The sequence below is a fragment of the Aythya ferina genome (assembly GCF_964211825.1).
Source record: "Aythya ferina genome assembly, chromosome: 4".
Taxonomy (NCBI): domain Eukaryota; kingdom Metazoa; phylum Chordata; class Aves; order Anseriformes; family Anatidae; genus Aythya; species Aythya ferina.
The window spans coordinates 29,938,469-29,957,166 of record NC_140300.1 but is presented as its reverse complement, the minus strand read 5'-3'; the positions used below and the strand labels follow the sequence as shown (position 1 = coordinate 29,957,166).

The 18,698-nt window shown below is 39.8% G+C and overlaps 1 protein-coding gene across 6 annotated transcripts in view; it reads left to right on the top strand.

The window, feature by feature from the left end:
- ANKRD17 (ankyrin repeat domain 17) overlaps positions 1-17,597 on the top strand; it is an 85,563-nt gene extending 67,966 nt beyond the window's left edge. For 5 of the 6 annotated variants that reach the window (XM_084517870.1, XM_084517869.1, XM_084517874.1 and 2 more), the window contains 14 exons: positions 68-243; positions 1,071-1,233; positions 1,816-1,911; positions 3,054-3,170; positions 3,970-4,141; positions 4,962-5,409; positions 6,397-6,552; positions 6,764-6,913; positions 7,415-9,063; positions 10,919-11,116; positions 12,109-12,357; positions 14,003-14,178; positions 14,512-14,676; positions 17,011-17,597. In XM_084517870.1, coding sequence (XP_084373996.1) covers positions 68-243; positions 1,071-1,233; positions 1,816-1,911; positions 3,054-3,170; positions 3,970-4,141; positions 4,962-5,409; positions 6,397-6,552; positions 6,764-6,913; positions 7,415-9,063; positions 10,919-11,116; positions 12,109-12,357; positions 14,003-14,178; positions 14,512-14,676; positions 17,011-17,070 — 3,975 coding nt within the window. In that variant the 3' untranslated portion in view covers positions 17,071-17,597. The remainder of the gene's footprint in view (positions 1-67; positions 244-1,070; positions 1,234-1,815; positions 1,912-3,053; positions 3,171-3,969; positions 4,142-4,961; positions 5,410-6,396; positions 6,553-6,763; positions 6,914-7,414; positions 9,064-10,918; positions 11,117-12,108; positions 12,358-14,002; positions 14,179-14,511; positions 14,677-17,010) is intronic. The other variant, XM_084517871.1, reaches the window with a different exon arrangement.
- The last annotated feature ends 1,101 nt before the right edge of the window (positions 17,598-18,698 follow it).

Genomic DNA, 18,698 nt, shown 5'->3' with positions numbered 1-18,698 from the left:
CTTAGGTGAACGTACCACCCACTTCCTTCAAACTCATTGCTTGTTTTTTTCTGCTTGCTTATCATAGACTGGTCTCACACCATTAATGGAAGCAGCTTCTGGTGGATATGCAGAAGTGGGCAGAGTTCTGCTGGACAAAGGTGCAGATGTAAATGCTCCTCCAGTACCTTCCTCAAGAGATACAGCTTTAACCATTGCAGCAGACAAAGGGCACTACAAATTCTGTGAGCTGCTTATTAGCAGGTACTGTGTCCCTTCCAACCCCTGGAATTCTGTGATTCTGTATTTGAAAGTGTGCTGCTTAAAGATGATCCTGAATGTACTCTTCTCTAACATGTATGTTCCAATATACGCTGTAGTAAGAAATAGGAAAGGTTTTGTCTGTTGACCACTAGTAGCTACATAATTTTATTTAGCGAGAGAGATCAAGGAAAGTTCTGTTTAGTGTTCGAGTTCTTGTGTTTGCCTGAGCAGACTAAGCTTTTTCTTTTTGTTTCCCTGACTTGTAAATGTCAGAAATAAACAGTTTCTTGTGAAGTTCACATTTATGGTCTGTGTACACCTGACACCTCCATTTTAGATAGCAGTGTAAAATTGGTAAAAAGCACAAGATGTGCACATTATTATTTTCTTTTTGAGATAGATTGATCACAAAGCATATTCAGAGTCATTGTTGCTTGAACAACTTTTGGTTATGACACTTTCCAAGAAGTGGCACCAGCTGTTGGCTTGCACTTGCAACATCAGAAGTTGTTCTAAGTTTTTGAGGAATTGAGTATACTAATGGATGGGAGTTAATGAGGTAATTAGCAAACCTTTTGACAGCTGACAAACAGTAAGATTCAGAGAATTAAAATGATTTTTAGGCCAACTGTAGGTTCTTAACAGCATCAGAGAAACTAAAGATATAATTTCAGAAGCTGAAGCACTGTGGATGCATGTTTCCTGTTCAAGTGGGTATCAAATTAGCCTAATGTTCTTAGGTGTTGCATGTATTTTTTGCAAGTCCAGTTGATGTAAGTAACTAAAATTTGATTCACGGTTTTGATTGAACACGTTTGTTTTTGCAGAGGAGCTCACATAGATGTCCGTAACAAGAAAGGGAATACTCCACTGTGGCTGGCAGCAAATGGAGGGCATCTAGATGTTGTCCAACTGCTAGTTCAAGCTGGAGCAGATGTGGATGCTGCTGATAACAGGAAAATAACTCCTCTTATGGCAGCCTTTCGAAAGGTAGAATGCGAAATTAAGCTTTGGTCTTGGTTAATATTGTCTTGATCATTCGTACATGGTGAGAATAAACAGAACATAACTGACAAACTGTGTTTTTAAAAATGTGAAGTCATTTTAATATTTAGCATTGAATGTTCAAAAACAGGTATGTATGTTACCTGTATAGTGTCTGTGTTAAATTCTAGTAGAAGTTTGCTTGATGGGCATCATACAGTCTGGTTCTCTTGGGTCAGAGAGGAGAAAATGGACAGCAATGTATTTGTGTGAAGAGGTGGAATATGAGATAGAACTAGAAAAATCACTTATAAAAATTGGTTTGGATTCTTACGCAAGAGAGGATGAGCACTTTACAAACTAACTTTGATTTAGTCCAACTTGACTTGAGATGATTCTTTCCACATGAGTGTAGTTCAAGTGCTGTAGTAGATTCTTACAGTCATTTCCAATTTAGAGATGTAGGTTGCCAGAGCCAGGCATTTGAAAACTACCAAAAATAGAATACAGAAGTATATGAAATTACAGTTGTACCAAGATCAACTTGAGAACAGATTCTTTAATTACTTGTCCATTTCTTTTTTTTAGGGTCATGTAAAAGTGGTGCGCTACCTAGTAAAAGAAGTAAACCAGTTTCCATCAGATTCGGAATGTATGAGGTACATAGCAACGATTACTGATAAGGTAAGATTGTAAGAAAGAAAATATTTCAGAAGGAACAGTACTGTTACTCAGCTTTAGAGTAGATATTTTGAATACTTTTTAGCTTGGCACACCAAATTTCAGCCAAACGATAAGTTCCTTTGAAAAATGTTCAGGGGAAAATGCATGGAAAAAATGGGAGCACGCAGCCACTGTAACTTAGTAAACCTTTGTGGTGTGAATGGAGTAGTAAGTGCAGTGTTGTTTAATGTTCATGTTTATTTTCGAGTGTTCTCCATGTCCTTTCCTCAGACTGCTCTGAATTCCTCCTGTTGAGTATGTTTCTATTGAATTTATGATGACTTTTTCAGTGAGGTAGAGCTAATTAACTTCTGCCAAGAGAGTGAGCTTAAGTATGAAGCTTCATGCTTACATTAAAGCTTGTGCAAGAAGGAAAATTGAAACCATACTTGACAGTAAAGCTTTTTTTTTTTTTTTAAACAGCTTATTAGGAGGCCCTTCAGCCTACATGACCAGGGCGAAGAAGTATTTTGTAAATAAGAAATAGAAATAAGGAGAGCAATTGGTAGAGAAATGTGGCCATAATATTTCTTTATGGGGCTCAATTTACGTTATGAGCATGTTGAGGGTGAAGAAGGGCAGATGTTTAAATTGATATGTGTTTTATTGCCAGTAGCAGTGACCAATGGTCATTTGCATGATGCTGGCTACCCTATGCATTTAAACCTATTTACTGCCATCCAACTAATATACGTTAGTGAGTAGCACTGTAATACAGAAATATTTCCCAAGGGATGGGGGATAGGGTTGGAGAAGGCTACTTTTTCACCCTTTTAACAATTTGCAGTTGGCATTATGGTCTTATTCTGGAATGGAAGGAAAATCAATTCCATCTCTATAATGGTGCTATGTCACTACTCATTCAAAAAATCAATGAATGAATCGTTTGCAGCTTATTTACCTACGAGAGGTTAACTTAGTATTAAACATGGATGTTTGTGATAGTACTGCAGTGGCATAATGCAAAACTTTTCTCCCTTAAAATTCTCGTGTGCAAGTAATGAAGCAGTCAGTAAATCACTAGTGTAAGCTTGAGAGTGTATATTCAAACACATGTCGTTTTATTTCTTCAAATAGAAGGTTCTTGGACTTTATCATTTTAGGAGATGCTGAAGAAGTGCCACCTGTGTATGGAATCAATTGTTCAAGCCAAAGATAGACAGGCTGCTGAAGCCAATAAAAATGCAAGCATTCTTTTAGAAGAGCTGGATTTGGAAAAGGCAAGTTAAGAGTTTGGAGTTGTGAATATTTTTTGATTAAAATTCCAGTTTCACCTTCCTTCAAGATCCGAAGATCTGTGCAAGTCTGTACTGAGTTATAGGAGTGTTTGTAATCATTGTAGTTGGAGTGTCTAGAGATGAACATAGTTATTAAGGTTATCTTTGTACTTTACTTCCTGACTCTGATACATTGGATCAGGAGACTGATAACGCAATTTCCTCTGCAGTACTGTACCAAAAAAGGATTTTTAAGTAGAATATTTTTCAGACACATTATAAGTAAGCATTTTCCAGTGACATTAGTATGGATTTTAGGTCTAAAACCTGTTTTGTCTTTAATAAAGCAAAATAGACTAATCATGTTCTTGGAAGCCATCGTACTGTAGCAAAAATGTTACAGAAAAATCTAAGTAGAAGTGTAGTGTCAAATGAGTGCACATTTTGTACCCAAGCTAGCTGAAGACATTTCATGTTCTAATATTTAAAAGGGACATGTGTTTGCACTGTACTGCTGAGATGCACAAGGTTTTGTAAAGAATCCTGAAAAATCATTTTAGGTAACTTGCTTATTTTGTGCAGTGTTCTCTATTTCTACACTAACCTTCTGTTAACGTGAGTGAACAATCTGTTTGGAAGATGTAAATGTGTAGAAATATATATAGATCATGTAATTGAGCTTTGGCTTCATAAATGTGTTAGCTTAAAACACAAGTTCAGCTTCTTGGTAAATAAAAAGCATCTACATTTCTTGAAATGCATGGTCCATCCTGTAATGCTGTTCAATGTGCTTGACTTGTAGCTGCGGGAAGAAAGCAGAAGATTGGCTCTGGCTGCCAAAAGAGAGAAAAGAAAGGAGAAAAGGAGGAAGAAAAAAGAAGAACAAAGAAGAAAGCTAGAAGAAATAGAAGCAAAAAACAAAGAGAATTTTGAACTTCAAGCTGCTCAGGAGAAAGAGAAGCTAAAAGCTGAAGGTGATGTAAACCATTTGCCTTGTTTGTGAAACATGCATCTGATTCTATTTCCAGTATTTCATTGGCTTTTCTTGTCAAAACTTGAATATGGTCTTTATGACCTGCTGAGCTTTGCATTTGTTTACATTGTGTTTACATTTTCTGTGAAACCCATAGATGAGCGTGATGACTTCTCCAGTGTCTTGGTGTGGCTAGAGACTGCTGATAGAAGCTTCAGTGAGAGTTGCTGGTTAAGTTTACCACAGGGAAGACTTGAGTGTGTTTCTTCTTCCAGGTCCCGATACTTGAAACTTGTCCAAATAACTCCTTTGCTCACAAACTGAATGATAATTTGGGTCAGGTGGAAAAAAAAAAAAAGCAACATTAAATTCCAAATGTGTGCCATTTCTTTATCCATTCAAATACCAGCTCTTTTCTGTCCCAAGCTTCATCTCATACGTTGTGCTGAGAAATGGTCTTCACTGATAGTTCTATGACTGTGGTAGGCTAAAAGAAAAAGGAATACTTGACAACTTTGTTTCTGTGGTTTCATGTTGGTTTGTACTGTAATTGCTTCTGTTACTGTCTTCCATGTCTGATTTTAGTTTCACATTTGTTGCAAGATAAGAAATATTAGATGAGTTACCATAAACAGGGGAGAGGCTCCATGGTATGACATGTATACTAGTTCTACAGATGTTTGCTTAGTTAGTGGTTCTGCTTGTTTCTTTTAAGGTTGCTAATGAGTCATTAGACATGACAAGTGTGATTTGGAACACAAAACCACACAGGCTTTTCTCAAGCCAGCTGAATTAGTGATGGTTTTTTATTCTTCCATCAGATGATCCAGAGGTCCCAATGGAACCTCCTAGTGCTACCACTACAACCACCATAGGTATATCTGCAACTTGGACAACTTTAGCGGGTTCTCATGGGAAAAGGAATAATACCATCACCACAACAAGCTCCAAAAGGAAAAACAGGAAAAACAAAGTAGCCCCTGATAACGTTCAGATCATATTTGATGACCAGCTCCCAATTTCCTATGGCCAACCAGAAAAAGTGAATGGTGAATCTAAGAGCAGCAGTACTAGCGAAAGTGGTGATAGTGACAACATGAGGATTTCCAGCTGTAGTGATGAAAGCAGCAATAGCAACAGCAGCCACAAAAGTGACAATCATTCTTCCACAGCCGTTACTAACACACAAAGCAACAAAAAGCAACCATCGGTCCTTGTCACTTGCCCAAAGGATGAGAGGAAAGCAGTTACTGGCAAATCATCTATCAAGTAAGTTGCTGTGACAATGTATGCCTATTTAAAGTGGTTGTTGCCTGACATTTGCAAGTTGCATGCTTAACTCTGCGGACGTGGCATATTTAAATTATTTGTTAGGAAGTGAACAAGGCCCTGTGTCTTTGCTGTAGTGCGTGAGGAGTATAATAACTTTTGCAGTTTGACTATAAACTGAGTAGTAGGCTCTGAAGGGGGAGTCATGATTGTGGATATGAAACTTAGAGAACTGTTAGGTTACTGGGAGATGAAAGCATCTCAGTTGAAGCCACCTCCTCTTAATGCAATGCTTTTTGTGCTGTGTGGTAGCTGCTTGTTTTTTTTTTGCTGTCTTCCTCTTCCAGGCTTGCCTAAGGCTACTCTGGCTTTAATGTAAAGGTTTGAGCTGGAGACAGTCTAGAAGTACTTTCCTGCCTTTTGAGGAACTGTACTGTATCAGTGTAATTAACAGAGCTTTGCAGAGGCCTCTGTGCTAGCTCTAGAACCCAAACCCATTTGGATACACTCAAGTTGAACTGCTGGTGAGCAGTACTTGTTCTAAAATGCAAAGTATCATTTCAGCCACTGTATGGTACTTTCAGAACCCAAGGTCTCAACACTGAGATAACTTGGTATTTCACGAACTGTGGTGTTTTGTTGAAAGGTGTTGAGCAGTAGGAATGTATTCCTTGGAAATTCCAGTTCCTGGGATACAACTATCATTTAAGTCTGCATAAGCAATGTTGTAACTTTGTAGTGGGTGCTGACACCACACAAATGCTTTACAAAAAGCAAGTAAATCCTTGAGCTCTTTCTAGGGGACGGGGGGTGATGGTAACCTACTTTTAACCCAGTGTTGTTATTAACCTGGGTTGTGCACTCTAATTTTTGTGTGTTCCTTGTGCTGAAAGAGAAGTTTTGGTGGGCTGGAGATTGAGCCAAAAGGAAGTCATTCTTATTGTCTTTGTGACCCTGTGTATTGAGAGAATTTCCTTTCTTTTAAAGGTTGTCTGAAGTTATCAGTGAAGTGACAAGTAATTCCTTGTCTACTTGCACAAAATCTGGTCCTTCTCCCCTTTCTTCTCCAAATGGAAAGCTAACCATCGCTAGCCCTAAACGTGGTCAAAAAAGGGAAGAAGGGTGGAAGGAAGTTGTAAGAAGGTAAGCAAAACCTTCCCCTAATTTTATCTCACATGTCCCTTTTCAGATCATTTTAATTAGTGTAGACCTCTCTGGGGCTAGTGAATGCAGTTCTTCCTAGAACAAGTTTTTGCTATGTAGGTTTAATCTTCATAATATCCTTGCGGCAAATCTGCCCATTTCTTCATGGCATTGAAGTGTTTCCTAGCTAATGTTGTTTCTTCTTGTATAGATCCAAGAAGGTTTCTGTTCCATCAACTGTCATATCCAGAGTCATTGGCAGAGGAGGATGCAACATCAATGCTATACGTGAGTGCACAGGAGCACACATAGATATTGACAAACAGAAGGACAAAACTGGAGATAGAATAATAACAATAAGGTAAGCAGGCCACTCCATCTGTTCGTTCCTGTGAGGATTTTCTCTTGGCAGAACATGCTTCTGTATAGAAAAATTGAAAGGTTTGACTTGATTGTCCCTTGGAAAAAACAGATGCTGCTTTAGGCTAGTGGAGACAAATGGTGTGAAGGGAAACAGAGATGAACTATGGGTCTTCTAACTTTGCCTTTGTGCAAAAGAAACCTTTGAAGATGAGGTGGAGAAGGCGGATATGTACTTGTTCTGGGCATGTCTAAATATGTAGGCATACTTAGACAAATAAACTTTCTAATGAGGCAGTTTTGTTTTTTTTTTTTTTGATTAGAGTACTCAACTTGAGCTTCTTAAATAACAGTCAGTAGCAAGAAAATGCCAGCCTCACTCCTGAGAGGGTTTTTTTGCTGTTAGCATGACAGAAGACAGGCTGGATACTGTGCTTGAGGTACTTTAATGTGTGTAAATGTTTTATGTGCGCTTTCGTTTTCCTCTCCTCTTGTTCTTTAGGGGTGGCACAGAATCAACAAGACAGGCCACGCAGTTGATTAATGCCTTGATTAAGGACCCAGATAAAGAAATTGATGAACTTATTCCAAAGAACCGCTTGAAAAGTTCTGCTGCGAACTCCAAAATAGGGTCATCAACACCTGCCACCACTACAGCTGCTAACAGTTCTCTCGTGGGGATCAAAGTGACCACCGTAGCTGCTTCATCAACATCTCAGACTGCCTCTGCGCTCACCGTGCCTGCAATTTCTTCAGCATCCAATCACAAAACCATTAAGAATCCAGTGAATAACGTGCGGCCTGGTTTCCAAGTCTCTCTTCCATTAGCATATCCTCCTCCGCAGTTTGCACATGCTTTACTCGCTGCTCAGACTTTCCAGCAAATCCGTCCACCTCGGTTGCCCATGACCCACTTTGGAGGTACTTTCCCACCAGCTCAGTCCACGTGGGGGCCGTTTCCCGTTAGGCCACTGAGCCCCGCAAGAGCTACCAACTCACCTAAGCCTCACATGGTGCCTCGCCATAACAGCCAGAACAGCAGCGGTTCTCAGGTGAATTCGGCAAGTTCTTTGACAACTAGTCCAACAGCTACAACAAGTTCAGTGGCTTCTACTGTGCCTGGTTCTTCTGCAAACGGCAGTCCAAGTTCACCTTCAGTCAGAAGGCAGCTTTTTGTCACAGTTGTGAAGACGTCAAATGCCACGACAACCACGGTGACAACCACAGCGAGTAACACCAGCACAGCGGCTACGAATGCCACATATCCAATTCCTACTGCCAAAGAACACTACCCTGCATCTTCCCCGTCATCCCCTTCTCCTCCTGCACAGCCGGCAGGCGTTTCTAGAAGCAGTCCTTCAGACTGTGCAGCGACCTCTCCGAATAAAGGTGCACCTTCATCTGATCAGGAAGTGGGTAGTCCGCCAGCAGTAGAAGCGAGCAGCTCGACCAGCAGTAGGCAGCCCAGTACAGGTTCTGGGAGTACTTCTGTGCACCCTGTTCATCAACAGCCTCCGGGAACTCCTCTGCAAGAGGCAAGACCCCCTCTTCAGCAACCTCAGGTTCCTGCACCAGATCCTCGAATGGTTGTGCCTCCCAATTTAGCGGCAACAAGCTCATCTGCTCCTGTGGCAGGTCCAACAAATGCCCCGATGACCTATCCCATGTCTCAGACATCAATGGGGTCTTCTCAGCCTGCAGCTAAGATGGAAACCCCTGCCATCAGACCGCCTGTCCATGGAACTGGTGGTGTCCATAAGAATCCAGCTCCTGTGCAAAATTCTTCTGTCGCAGTCCTCAATGTTAATCACATTAAAAGGCCCCACAGCGTTCCTTCTTCAGTGCAGCTTCCTTCTACCTTAAGTACACAAAGTGCTTCTCAGAGTTCAGCCCATCCAGCAAACAAGTCCATGGGTAACAATTTCAGTGCTACTTTACCATTTGGGCCCTTCAGTACGTTGTTCGAAAACAGTCCGACGTCTGCTCATGCCTTCTGGGGTGGTTCTGTTGTTTCATCTCAGACAACGCCAGAGTCTATGCTGTCAGGAAAGTCTTCATTTTTGCCAAATTCAGATCCTTTACATCAGTCTGATACTTCCAAAGCCCCAGGTTTTAGGCCACCATTACAGAGGCCAGCTCCAAGTCCCTCAGGTAAGTCTGTGTTTTGTGTTTGTATCTTCATAATGTATTCTTCTAATAACTGCTGCGTGTTTTCATTTTAAAGACTTAATACTTTCTGCCTCAGCTTTTGTGGTCATTTGTGGTAAATCACTGTCTGCCCTGCAATGAAAGCATGCTCTAATACAGTTTATTGTTCTTGTTTCTGTAGGCATAGCTGAGTTCATCTTCCTTTTAAGTGCCACCTGTCAAATCCCATAACTATTTAGGAGCTGATGAGCTTGATAAAAGTCGAGCTGTATTCTTTGCCGTTCCACTCTACTCTTCTGCAATAGCTGAGATAATAAAACACTTTTCTGTTGTTTCCACCTTCTTTCTGTGCCACCAGCTAATAACTATTCTGGTTTGTGATAACCTTCTGGTTGTTCTTAGATTACAGAAACATTTACGCCCTCTTTAAAGTGTTAGGCTGATTAAAATATAAATAAATCCCTGTTTTAATGTGGGCTTAGAGAGAAGGTGTATTCTCTTAAATACTAAATTCAATTTAAAAAAATAATATTTTCATGGACTTGCTGACTTCTGTAGCAAGATTTTTAGCCTTCTGCACAAATAGAAGCCAAGGAGTTGTCACAGAATTTGTTCTGAAGCTCCCAGAAAGTACACACACAGTTCATACCATCTGTGCTTGTTTTAGTAGGATCTTTGAGTTGGTAGTGTAGCTTCACTTATCAACTGAGAAATTTAACAGCTAGTTTTCCATGCTCTGTAAATATAATAATGTTGAGGAGCTCTTGAGGAAACTACCCATGAATTTTGGGCAACTTAGTATCTTTTTTTTTTTATTTGTTTGGACTTTTGCACATGCATATGCTATATATCACTTGAATATGCCCATCAGGTTTCTGAGTAAAATCAGTGCTCTGACCATGGTAATACCACGATCTCAACAGTTTGGAAACCTGTAGGAGCAGGAGGTGAGGTTGGAAATGTCTGTAGAGTCAGGGAGTGTCACATCAGTTTATAGGAGATAACCTGAAGAACTTGATGGAAAAGGTTGGATTTTCATAAGGGGTGGTGCAGAGGAGGCAGCTGCTGTGCTATTTTATTCTTCTGTCTGTTTGTGGTGAAATAATTTTTTCCAACTATGACTACAAATAATAAACTTAAAAAATTGCTTTGAGTAGGAAAATGATCCAACTGTCACAGCAGTTGGACATAAAGCTTTTTTGTTCACTGGGTCATAAAATTCCTGTTTGTTTTTACATTTCTTCATTGAGAATATTAAGAGGATAGTATTGCTTATAGTTTGGACACCTCAGCTAAGGTGAGTTGCTCTTGTAGAATTGGTGCCACTGGGTCTTAATAAGATGCCTTTTTATTAAGCAAATGAAAATGGATCTCTGGATTGGAAAAACAATCACTTCAGTGTTGGTCAAGGTGTATATATAGAAATTGTTTTCCAGTAAAATGAAATGTGTATGGGAAAAAGTCGTCAAATTTTTAGTATTACCTCAGTTTTCCCTTGTACAAAATCACACTTGCTTGAACCTACAAAAATTTAAATTACAAGATAATGAAACAGTTATCTTTCTGATGTCCATTTACATCAGAAGACACACTGTGTTCATTAACTGATTTCCATTCGAGGTATCTGCATGGTAACGTGAGTCATGGGTGATTTATGTACAGCACAATTGATGCATACTATTGAAATCTGTGGAGCATGAAGCTTAAGACTCCCAATTACTTTGAAAAATAATAACAGAAAATCCTAACTGTTTGGGTACAAGTTTTCCTTCTTTCCTAGTTTTTTCCCTGACACGAGAGACCTTTTTCATAGAGATCTGGCAATAATGGGAGTCACTTCTGCCAATTTCTCTCATAGGTATTGTCAGTATGGATTCACCCTATGCTCCTGTAACACCTTCTTCTACACACCTGGGTAACTTTGCCTCAAACATTTCGGGAGGTCAAATATATGCACCTGGGACACCTCTTGGCGGAGCACCTGCAGCTGCTAATTTTAACAGACAACATTTTTCCCCACTTAGTTTATTGCCTCCATGTTCATCAGCATCAAATGGTGAGTTCTAGTCAGCAAGAAACTAGTTGAGAAGCTATTGTATTAATAGGAAAAAAACAGCCTGGTACTGCCTATTTTAGGTAGGCTTTTCTGGCTCTGGTTATTTTTAACTTCAGGGTTTTTGATATTTTCTAAACCTTTAGGCAGCCACAGATTGAGATGTTTTTTACAGGCAGCTAGAAATCAAAACTTCTATCAGAAAATTTTAGTAGCTATGGTTTTGTCATACTTCTGGAGTTCCTTATTCTTGTTGCAATTAGCACTAGACTACTACTATATATGGCACTCTTTCAGTCACCTTGCAAAAAAAGAGTGAAGGATTTTGGTTTGAGGGTATTATTGTAAGTGTGAGCAGTGTAAATCATGTAATGGTATTTCTACAAAAGCCAGTCCTACAGGTGAGGAGTTATTTGATGTTTTTTAAAGCAGAACTGTGTAATGTATTTCAGGGGAAGATGCTTAGGGCAAGTTCTGGTACCTTCCTCCATTACTGGCTCCTGCAGTTCTGGCTATGCAGCAGAGTTTTCTGGAAATAAAAATATTAACTCTTAAAAGCCAGTTTTTTCAGGGAGTAAGTTAATCAGTTTTACTGGCGATTATGAAAAGAAAACAAAAACCCCACAGAACAACTCACAATTAGAAAAACAACTGTAAAACCCCAACCACCACCTTTTTGGTTTATTTCAGCTATGCTCAAATCCTCTATTGCTGATACACAGTAATGCTTAGTTAAGACTTTAAACTGTCTGTTGCAGTGCATGTCCACTAGCTGACAGGGCATGGTACTTATTTTGTGTAAGAAATAAATGTTGAATGTCTCTGATTTGCAAGTATAACTGTTAAAATTATGTTGAAATGTCTGCTGTATGAATAGGGCACTAACAAACTAGTCATTTTCATTTTTGGTGTACAGCTTGACATTAAGTGACAGGCTTATAGTAATGTGTGGGGGGGTCTAGCTGCTGTTCCTAAATGTACTTGTTTTTCTGTAGAATCTCCTGCTCAGTCAGTGTCTTCTGGAGTAAGAGCGCCATCTCCCACCCCCTCAGCAGTGTCCTTGGGATCAGAAAAACCCACTAATGTTTCTCAGGACAGAAAAGTTCCTGTTCCAATTGGGACTGAGCGGTCTGCACGTATTAGACAAACTGGAACTTCTACTCCATCTGTTATCGGGAGCAACTTAGCTGCTCCAGTGGGACATAGTGGAATCTGGTCCTTTGAAGGTATAGGTGGCAATCAAGGTACGTTGTGTTGATAGACATCCATGTGCTTGCAGCTTGCTGCAGTATTGTCTTTTCCTAATTCTCCTTTGGAGCTGAAAGGTGACGATGAAGTAAGATCTTACAGATGTGCTTTTTCTAAGGCAGGTGGAGCAAGGTCTTTGACCTGCTATCCATTTGTCTTGTTTTATCAAGGTCACAGAAAAACTTCTTTTGAAACATCTTGGTTGTGAAGGCTTTTTACTCAAAACAAGATATAACAAGGGAAGTAAAACCATCCTGTACAGGGATGAACTGCTGGAGGATCGATTTATTTAGGAAGAGGAGGAAATGAAGGCCTTCTCATTTTTTTTTTGTCCAGTCACGCTATTTGTCTTTTACTAAAATAAGGCTCTGAACTATAGTCTCGTGGAACTCAGTATTTCACAATTGATTAATAATTTACATTATTGACATACAGTTTTTCTCAACAAATAACTCTTGGATGCAAATTACATGAGACCTGTTTGTTGTTTTGTGTTGTTTTTTTTTTAAATTGTTGGATCTTTTTCTTTATTTGGGGTGAGGGGGAGAGAGTCACGAGAATATGTTGGATTGGAACCTGTAGAGGTCATCTCAACCTCTTGCACAAAACTGGATTTGCTGTGAGGTCAGACTGGGTTGCTCAGGCCTTTATCCAATCTGATCCTGAAAACCTCTGAGGATGAAAACTGCTCAGCCTCTCTGAACAACCTGTTCGACTGCTTCACTGAGCAGCCCGAACATCTCCTAGGGTTTTAATAGGCTGACAGTGCACATTCTTCTCGTGTTTTTTTCCCTAATGCAAAATAGGTTGTATCCAAAAGCTTTTTTTTAACCTCTGTTCTCTTCATCTGTGTAGTGACGGGCTAGTCATCATGAAGATTCTATGCGTTCTCTAGGTATAAAAGTTTGCCTTCATGTATCATAGCTTTGGTTTTGTACTGCTGCTTTGTTTCTGCTTTGTACAGGTACTTAAACATTTGATATTTAGTTTAGAATGGAATAGACTTTTCTCTTGCTAAGAATTAAGATGGCTTCAGAAGAGTTTCTGTGTTCACCCCCAATCAAACTTCCTTATTTTATTTTGAAAAAATGGTTTGCCTGTTGTTGCCTGTTGTTTGCAATTTGTAGTAACAGTGCTAAGTTGCCTATGATGAATTCATGCAATTAGAATATAAGTATACAAGTTCACCAGACATTTTTTGCTTGTTGAAAGTACTTCTATGTCTGAGTTCATGATAAAAAGCATGAAAGAATGATAACAAAGTGGTGCAAATAGCCTTCATAGTATGCATACCTCTTCCTCAGTATAAAAGGTGCAAGGAATTGAGTTTTTATGAGGAGGAAGAGTTAGCACAAATGCCAGGTCTCCCTCTCAATTGAAGGAAAATTGCAGAGGTGATACCTCTGCAAATTTGGAACTGTTCAAAACGCCTTGCAATGACTTTGCAGAGTTATTCCGCAGCAGCAACTAAGGTACCGTTTCAGATGCTATTCATCCCACATGCAACCAAGTTCTAATATAGATGGATGCAAGCGAACTGTAAACTGAGCAAATACCGCTTCTAGAAATGTGGTGTGCAAACATTGATGCTGATGATTAGCAAGTGTCAAGGCTAATGTTGTTGCTGTGTCATTCTGTTAGATAAAGTGGACTGGTGTCACAGCGGAATGGGGAGCCACATGATCCACAGGCCCATGTCTGATCCAGGCGTGTTTTCGCACCAAGCCATGGAGAGAGACAGCACGGGAATCGTAACGCCTTCCGGTACATTCCATCAGCCCGTTCCTGCAGGATACATGGACTTCCCAAAAGTTGGGGTAATGATCCTCTTGTACTTTGTGTGCAGTACTGCTTGATTTCTACCTCAGTGTGTCTGGCAATAAACAATGTGAGGTACTGCTCGCTGTGCAGTTGAGCAGGCATGAGCTAAAACACAAACTGGCCTGACAGTATTGCAGAAGCTGACATCTGTCAACAATGTCCATGATGTGATAAATATATGCCGAGAAAGGTTTTTCTTTAATTCAGGCTTTTTATTACTGCTTTAAGACCATTTCTTTAACATGAATTCCCTTTTGTTACTGTCCATGTTTAATGGGTGTAGTGTTTCTGAATACATACTGACTCTTGCTTTTTCCCTCCCCCTTAAGGGTATGCCTTTCTCTGTGTATGGGAATGCAATGATTCCTCCAGTAGCCCCCATCGCAGATGGTACTGGAGGCCCGATATTTAATGGGCCTCATGCTGCTGACCCATCTTGGAACTCGCTGATAAAGATGGTTTCAAATTCCACAGAAAATAATGGGCCTCAGACGGTAATATTTTTTTATCTTGTATTCACCATTTTCTTTTAGATTAAGGGAAAGAAAGTATTAAAACAGAAAAGTAGAAAGTATGAAAATCACCTAGTGTTTTTTCTTGTTGCTCATTCCTTTAAATTTCTTTGCTCTTCTTTCTAACCTCCCTCCCAGCACTGAGTGCTGTATGCATGTACAGACAGCTTGTAAATGTCAGTTGTCTCTCCAAAAATAAGCTCAAGTTGACACCCAAGTTAAAAATCAACATCAATAAGTTAATGCAGTTTAAAGGAGTGTAGTTGATTCTGTGAATGTATTTGTGCTTGAGAAATAGGATGTTTGATTCCAGCTGAATATGGAGAAACTGCTTATTCAATCAGAGTAGACACCTGGTTAATTACTGCAAATGAGTTTCCTTGATGATGTTGTAGGCAGGTCCTTACACAAAAGATATTCCTAAACCATGTATTTTACTCAGATGATCATGATTTGTCTGTGCAGTTCTACACTTGGAAAAACACAATCAGGTTGCTTTTATGAGAAAAGCCCTTCATTTGCTGTTACGTAAGCTTTCCCATCTCAGAAAGCAAAAACAGCATTAGGTCTTGCTATGGTTTAACCCAGCAGACAGCTAAGCACCACACAGCTCTTTGCTCACTCCCCCTCAGTGGGATGGGGGAGAGGATTGTAGACAAAAAACAAACAAACAAAAAAAAAAAACACTCATGGGTTGAGGTAAAGTCAGATTAATAAGAAAGAAAAACAAGGAGGGAAAAAATACCCAAAAGAAGCAATGATGATGGCTCACAGCCAGACTGTTCCATAGCCAAGGTACCCCCCAACCCCCAGCTAACTCCCTCCAGTTTTATTGCTGAGCATGACATGTGGTATGGGATATCCTTATGGCCTGTTTGAGTCAGTTTCCCTGGCTGTGTTCCCCTCCCAGTTTCTTGTGCACCCCAGCCTCCTCTCTGGCAGTGCAGCATGAGAAGCCAGAAAGGCCTTGAATTAGCATAAGCACTGCTCAGCAACAACTAAAATGTGTGCTATCAACATTATTTGCATCCTAAATCCAAAACATGGCACCATACCTGCTACTAGGAAGAAAACTCTGTCCCAGATGAGACCAGGACTGGTCTAAAGGGTCGTTGCTAGGTTTTAAAAGGTATGATGTCTTCACTGGGCTGGGAGTTGGTACAGAAAGGGAGGAAGCAGATCATCAGGCCGTTGCTTTGATCTTGCATTGGTTATAAGCATGTTGATTAAATGTAATTTAGGTACTGGGATGGTGTTGACCCAAACCTCCTTCATGTACTCAGCCAGTCACTTATCATTAGTTCTTATGTTGAAACCCCATGTTTATTCTTAATTATACACTGAGCTCTGTTGTACTGTTATTAAACAAAAATATTTCTGGACATTATTTGCTTGGGAACTACTCAAAATGTATTACTCAATTGAATTACTCAAAACCACTTTCAGCTCTGGCAGACCACAGGGGTGCCGATATCTGTTGTTGCAGGTGGTCGGTCTGTTTGGGCAGAGTTTCTGTATTGCTCTAAAGTTGCTTATGCCGATTATCTGGTAACTCCTGATTTAGTTGAACAAAAACAATAACAAACCCCTTTGCTCCCCAAAGGTGGCTGTGCTTTGTTACACTTGAGTTTTCCCAGAGCTGCGTTGCTTGGTATGCACTGGGAGAAAATAATTCAAGGTGTCAAAGTCAAGTTCTTAATCATCCTAACACTTTGAGGTGAAGAGAAAATAAAGCCTGTTGTTCTGAAACCCAGAAGTCTTCAGGAGTTGTGGTCACAAATAATCTTGCACATGCACAGAGCTGTGTTAGTTCTCCGTGACAGTGGACCTGGCATGCTTTGAGGGCATACCTTACTTCCCTCGGTCTAAAGGGATACATTTTTCCTGTCTAACACTGTAAAATATATATTGCACCAGTGTTGCTGTAATGGAGGAACCAGTAGACATAAATATTATTGATTTGTTTGGTTTTACTGTGGAGGAAAGCATTTGGGCTGGGTGAAAGTATATTTTGCACCGTGTAGAAATGAGGAACAAGATGGAACTTGTGGCCAAGGTGAAATGAGTACCGGCAGACAGATGAAAAACCTATTTCCCTCTCCAAAAGCCTTTTCTGACCTGAACTGCAGCAGGATAACAAGTGATGAAAGTAAATCAGGGTAGCTTTTTGATGATTTATTGCTATGTTGTCCAACGTTAGAATTCACCCCAGTGCAGTGGAAATTGTAAGCACTGCAATGTGGCTTTGATTTCTGAAATACTTTGAGCTGAAATATTTCCTACGTGATATTAAGTTAAGCTCTTTTTCTTTTTCAGGTGTGGACTGGAACTTGGACACCTCACATGAACAGTGTGCATATGAACCAACTTGGCTGAGTGGGATCAACTTGCTAGCCTTGAGATTCCTTTTTTACAGAGGAAAACACAAATGGCAGAAACAGTTTATGTGCTCCCAGATCATTCTACTGATGTGCTTGACTGAAGTGTGTAGGCTTTTTGCAGAAGAACTTACTAACTGACCTTTTTCTGTGAACATTGTGACCGCCCATTCCCCACCATCATACGTTTCAACTTAGCCTTTATTCTTTCCTTTCCTGTTTTTTTTTTTTTTTTTGACATAACTTTCTGTTGAAGCTGTTCTTTGGCTGGTTGGTTTTAGTACTGTAAACTGCTTCTGAGCAAACACAGAAATTTAGCAAAATTATGTAAACTTGATCCTGAAGTTTTAGAATGGCAAATAAATGTACAATTGTTTACATAACAAATGGCTAAGCAGAAAGTAAATTTCAATATGTCAGTATAGAGGCTCTACTTTATGTAGACTTAAATTAATGTGAGATATGTACCTTCATATTCAGAAATCTGGATGTTTCCTTCATACATTAAACTATTAATAAGCATAACTTTTCTACTTGTGTAATTTAAGTACAGTATAAAAACTGGGCATTATCAGAGGGTTTCTTCCAAATGTGTGTTGGATTTTTTTTTCAGGAGGTATATGTCAGTTGTAACTAGATTTTAAGAGTTACCATTTTCCTTGCATGGAAGGCTTTTCAGCCGAAAGTGCTTGAGAAAACAGACGTTTGGCACATTAAGAGCTGTCTCCACACCAACTCCCTTACTTGCCCAGCAAAGGAGGCAAATGTATCATGCTGCAGCATCTATTGAAAACTTATTCTTACAGTTGGGTTGATGCAGCTAGGCCTCTTCTGTTCTGTAAGTGCTCCCAGAGCTTCTGCTCATCCAGTTCCTTCCTTTGCCTGAAAAAGTAATTTCAAAAGATACATACTTGGTATGTGTTGGTTCAAGAACCAACTTGCATATTAACTTGCAGTTACAGTAGAACTTCACCGATGAAAGCTGGCTCCAAACGAAGGCTTATTTCAGAATAAGTGGCTTTGTTTTAGTGGATCATGTTACGTTGTCAACTCGCTTGCTGACCAGAGATGGTTTGTCTTGGGAAGTCCAAATGAAAAATTCCTTACCGTCATCTTCAGTAGCTGTCACCTTCCTCGCTTAGTTGTGGAGCAAACACCAGTGTTGGGAAGAAACTCAGGGGTCCTGTGAGGAAAGGCTCAGTCAGCAGTGACGCGGAGCTTGAGTCAAGATCCCTGTACACATTATGTATATACAGCTTAAAGTACATGTACAAGTTGAATGTCTTTCTGCACAAGACAGCAAAGGACCACCATGATCTGTTGTTACTGGTTATCCTCTGGAGGAAGGCTGAAGGGAAAGCTTATTATTTTTACTTTCTGTGTCACTCAAATTCAACCCTTATGTTTTAAGTTACTCTCCTGAGACATACAATCTGTCCAAGAAACGACACATTAGTTAAATGGTTTGCTTTTAAGGCATGAATTTTTGAAGTGCTATTTTGTATGTATTATGGTGGTACTTAAGCAATGGGGGGGAGGGTAGGGAGGAATATTTGTCCAAAGAAACCTATTGCCTTTTAAACACTGGGCAATTTTGGAGAAGACCGGAAGTTTTGTGTGTACTGA